This window comes from Eptesicus fuscus, chromosome 5 (assembly GCF_027574615.1).
Source record: "Eptesicus fuscus isolate TK198812 chromosome 5, DD_ASM_mEF_20220401, whole genome shotgun sequence".
NCBI classification, from domain to species: Eukaryota; Metazoa; Chordata; class Mammalia; order Chiroptera; family Vespertilionidae; genus Eptesicus; species Eptesicus fuscus.
In genome coordinates, this window is record NC_072477.1 from 71,760,678 (window position 1) to 71,764,976 (window position 4,299).

General features: G+C 41.2%; 1 protein-coding gene across 1 annotated transcript; it reads right to left on the bottom strand.

Moving 5' to 3' along the window:
- Nucleotides 1-422: 422 nt before the first annotated feature.
- On the bottom strand, nt 423-1,194 carry LOC103287285 (prothymosin alpha-like). Its single transcript, XM_008142969.3, has one exon. It carries the CDS (start codon nt 1,020-1,022, stop codon nt 711-713), a length of 312 nt encoding a protein of 103 aa, XP_008141191.2. The 5' UTR covers nt 1,023-1,194; the 3' UTR covers nt 423-710.
- Between the last annotated feature and the right edge of the window lie 3,105 nt (nt 1,195-4,299).

Here is a 4,299-nt window from a genome sequence, read left to right on the forward strand (position 1 = left end):
TGCTTCCCCTGTTGCCGGCGGCAACCCTGGCCTGCTCTCTCAAGCTCCATTCTGCTGCCATTTGTTTGAATTTGTTTACCTTCTATAATTGAAACTTTGTAGCTTGAGTGGAGGCTTAGGCCTGGCAAGGGCAGGTGGAAAGCTTGGCTTCCTCTGTTACCTAGGAAACCTTGCTCTCTGTGGCTGTAGCCATCTTGGTTTGGGTTAATTTGCATGCTCGCTCTGATTGGATGGTGGGCGTGGCTTGTGGGTGTGTCAGAGGTATGGTCAATTTGCATATTTGTCTATTATTAGATAGGATGGTCACACCACAAGTAAAGTCAGAAGTAGGACAGAGAATGCTCCAAAGGCTGGTTTGGTCATCCCAAGATCATTAAAAACGGCTGACCCCTAACAATATGTACAAAAATATAAAATGTAAATAAAAAATACAAACAAATTTTCCTTTTTAAAGTACTTTTAAGAAAAAAAGCAGGGCCTTGGAAGTTTTGGTTCTTTTTTTCTCCCCTGTTGCAAATTCACGTTGTGGATTTGGTTGGGTGGTGAAGAGCGCGTGTCATCTGCAGGTGGCGCTGCCCGAGGTGGGTGGGTGGGCAGGTGGGCGGGAGTCTCTACTCGAAGGTGACCACGTTTAGATTCTGAGATGGGAAGTGGAGGGTGAATAGGTCACGGAGGCCTTTAACTTTTCCTTTTTTTGCTGTCTAGGCATCTTAATCAGTCTTCTGCTTCTTGGTGTTAACATCGTCATCCTCATCATCTTCAGCTGCCCGTTTACCTGTAGCTGCCTCAGCCTCCTCATCTTCATCTCCATCCTCTTCCTCACCATCACTTTCCTCTTCCTCCCCTCCTCCTTCCTCTTCTTCATCTACCTCATTGTCAGCCTCCTGCTCCCCATTTTCCTCATTAGCATTTCCATTCGCAGGTGCATCTCTTCCATTCTCTGCCTCCTCCACAACTTCCTTCTTCTCCTTTAAGGCCTTGGTGGTGATCTCGGAGCTGGTGTCCACGGCCGTGTCTGACATGGTGGGGCACACCGGTGATCCTATGCAGAGGATTTTTTTTAAAAAAAGCGAGAGTTGGAGGACTCTGGCGAAGAAGCTGCCGGAGTCCGCGGCGGTGGAGGAGGCGCGGGGCGGAGGTGGTTGCAGCGAGCGGAGAGGAAGCCACAGGAACAATGCAAAGATGGCTTTTCAGAGCAGCCAGTCTAAAAGATTTTTTTTTTTTAATGCTGACCCTTTTGCATCAGCCAATAGAGCAATTAAAGACAAGCATTGCCTTGCTTCCCGTGAAAAATGCTTGGCAGTTAGCCTTTGTAATTATGAAGCAATCATGTTAATAGATGTTTAAGAATAATACAACTGGCACAGTACTGAGCCACGGATGGAGATGAGCACATGAGACTATTTTCCTTCATCCCTTGGTGCTCTTTCGTACCCAAGAAAGGGGTTCAATTCAGTGGGACCCAGAAACTTTCGATGCTTTAGTTTTTCTTCCTAGGAACCAACCAGAGCTCAGTCCCGGAGCATGATTCAAAGGCAGCATGGCTACTGCTGACCGACACTTGGCAGCTTCAGTCAGTTGCTCTCTCCCTTTTGGCTTATACTTATTTCAGTGGCCACACAAACTTTTGCAGTTACATACAAATGTGGCTGATCCCACTATTTCTCAATATGTATTACAGGAAACACTGGTCTTGAAGCATACTCTGAAAAACATGCTCCATGGTCAAATAAGTTTAGGAAATGTAATGAATTATTACTTCCCTTTTGTCGAATCACAGTGTATTTCTAGTTAACTAAAAGTTCTGAGAATTTCTGCTAGAAAAAGAAATCATGTTTAACTCAGCATTTCTCAAACTTATTTGACCATAGAACTTTTTAAAAAAAAATAAGACACCTTAGGGAGCTAGCTCCACAGAACACAAGTTGGAAACTAATACTTTTACAGAAGCAATTGAACTCTGATTGCTTCTTAGAATATTAAGGGGTCATAATATGCCATCCTAAAATATGCCACTTTGGCGTAAAGATTATTTTGAGTTGAAGGCAGTTGAGAAGCAATAGATGCAGGAAGGACTCTGGGCTGCTTCTGCCCCAAAGCAGGGCCTAGATGTTCCTTTGTAAAGGTGTCCCCTCTCCTTTGGTCTTTATTACTGGAAGAGATGACACTGAGATGAGCCTACATTAAAAAACACCTTACCTAACATAATCCTTATTTTCCATCAGTTTCCCCATATATTGACTCTTCCACAACTCACCCCCTCTGGAAGCCCACCCCCCTTTTCCTTTGCCTATTTACTTCACAGTTTATCACCCTTTGTCAAAACAGTACATAAGCTTCCAAGTCTTACTGCTTCTTTTGACTTTTCACTTTTCTGTGTATCCCCCGTGGAAGTAAAATTTAAAATATCAATTAAATTTGCTTTTATAGACTTGACCTTTTTGTTTTTGTTTTTTTCTTCTGGTTTTTAGTTCAGTCATTTACAAGTATGTATGCTCTTTCTCCTGTTAATCTATCTTTTATGAGTCTAATTCACAGGCCCCAGCCACGGACGGACCGGACGTTAAGGTAGAGAGAAAGTTTTTCCTCGCCTTAAAAAAAAAAAAAAAAAAAAGACTAATACATTTTTTTTTCCAATTTTTTTATTAAGGTATTATATGTGTACATATCTTACCATTGCCACCCCCCACCCCACTCCCATTTATGCTCTCACCCCCCAGAGTTTTGCATCCGTTGGTTATGCTTATATGCATGCATACAAGTCCTTTGATTGATCTCTTATCTCCCCCACCTCTCCCTAACTTTCCCCCTGTAATTTGACAGTCTGTTTGATGCTTTACTGTCTCTGTATCTATCTTTTTGTTCAAGTTTATAATGTTCTTTATTATCCATAAATGAGTGAGATCATGTGGTATTTTTCTTTCATTGACTGGCTTATTTCACTTAACATAATGTTCTCCAATTCCATCCAGGTTGCTGCAAATGATGAGAATTCCTTCTTTTCTATGGCAGCATAGTATTTCATTGTGTAGATGTACCACAGTTTTCTGATCCAGTCATCTGCTGATGGGCACCTAGGCTGTTTCCAAATCTTAGCTATGGTGAATTGTGCTGCTATGAACATAGGGGTGCATATATCCTTTCTGATTGGTGTTTCTAGTTTCTTCGGATATATTCCCAGGAGTGGGATTACTGGGTCAAATGGGAGTTCCATTTTCAGTTTTTTGAGGAAACTCCATACTGTTCTCCACAGTGGCTGCACCAGTCTGCATTCCCACCAGCAGTGCACAAGGGTTCCTTTTTCTCCGCATCCTCGCCAACACTTGTCATTTGTTGATTTGTTGATGATAGCCATTCTGACAGGTGTGAGATGGTACCACATTGTTGTTTTGATTTGCATCTCTCAGATAATTAGTGACGTTGAGCATGTTTTCATGTGTCTCTTGGCCTTCCTTCTGTCTTCTTTTGAAAAGATTCTATTTAGGTCTGTTGCCCATTTTTTTATTCGATCATTTATCTTCCTTTTATTAAGTTGTATAAGCTGCCTGTAGATGTTGGAGATTAAACCTTTATCAGTGATGCCATTTGCAAATATGTTCTCCCATGCAGTAGGCCTTCTTGTTGTTTTGTTGATGGTTTCTTTTGCTGTGAAAAAGCTTTTTATTTTGATGTAGTCCCATTTGTTAATTTTCTCTTTAGCTTCCATTGCCCTAGGGGCAGTGTCAGTGAAGAATTTCTTTTGGCATATGTCTGAGATTTTGCTGCCTGTGAATTGCTCTAGTATTTTTATGGTTTCCCGTCTTATGTTTAAGTCCTGTATCCATTTTGAGTTTATTTTTGTGTATGGCATAAGTTGGTGATCAAGCTTCATTTTTTTTGCATGTATCTGTCCAATTTTCCCAACACCATTTATTGAAGAGACTGTCTTGACTCCATTGTATGTTCATGCCTCCTTTGTCAAATATTAATTGAGCATAGTGGTTTGGGTCAATATCTGGATTCTCTATTCTGTTCCATTGATCTATATGTCTGTTCTTGTGCCAGTACCAGGCTGTTTTGAGAACAGTGGCTTTGTAATACAGCTTGAAATCTGGTATTGAGATCCCTCCTACTTTATTCTTCTTTCTCAGGATTGCTGTGGCTATTCGGGGTCTTTTTTTATTCCAGATGAATTTTTGGAGAGTTCTTTCAAGGTCTGTGAAATATGCCATTGGTATTTTAATGGGGAGTGCATTGAATCTATAGATTGCTTTGGGTAGTATGGACATTTTAATGATGTTGATTCTACCAATCCATGAA

What these genes read in the sequence shown, in the direction of transcription:
- LOC103287285 (XM_008142969.3), bottom strand. Translation starts at nt 1,022, where the DNA reads ATGTCAGACACGGCCGTGGACACCAGCTCCGAGATCACCACCAAGGCC.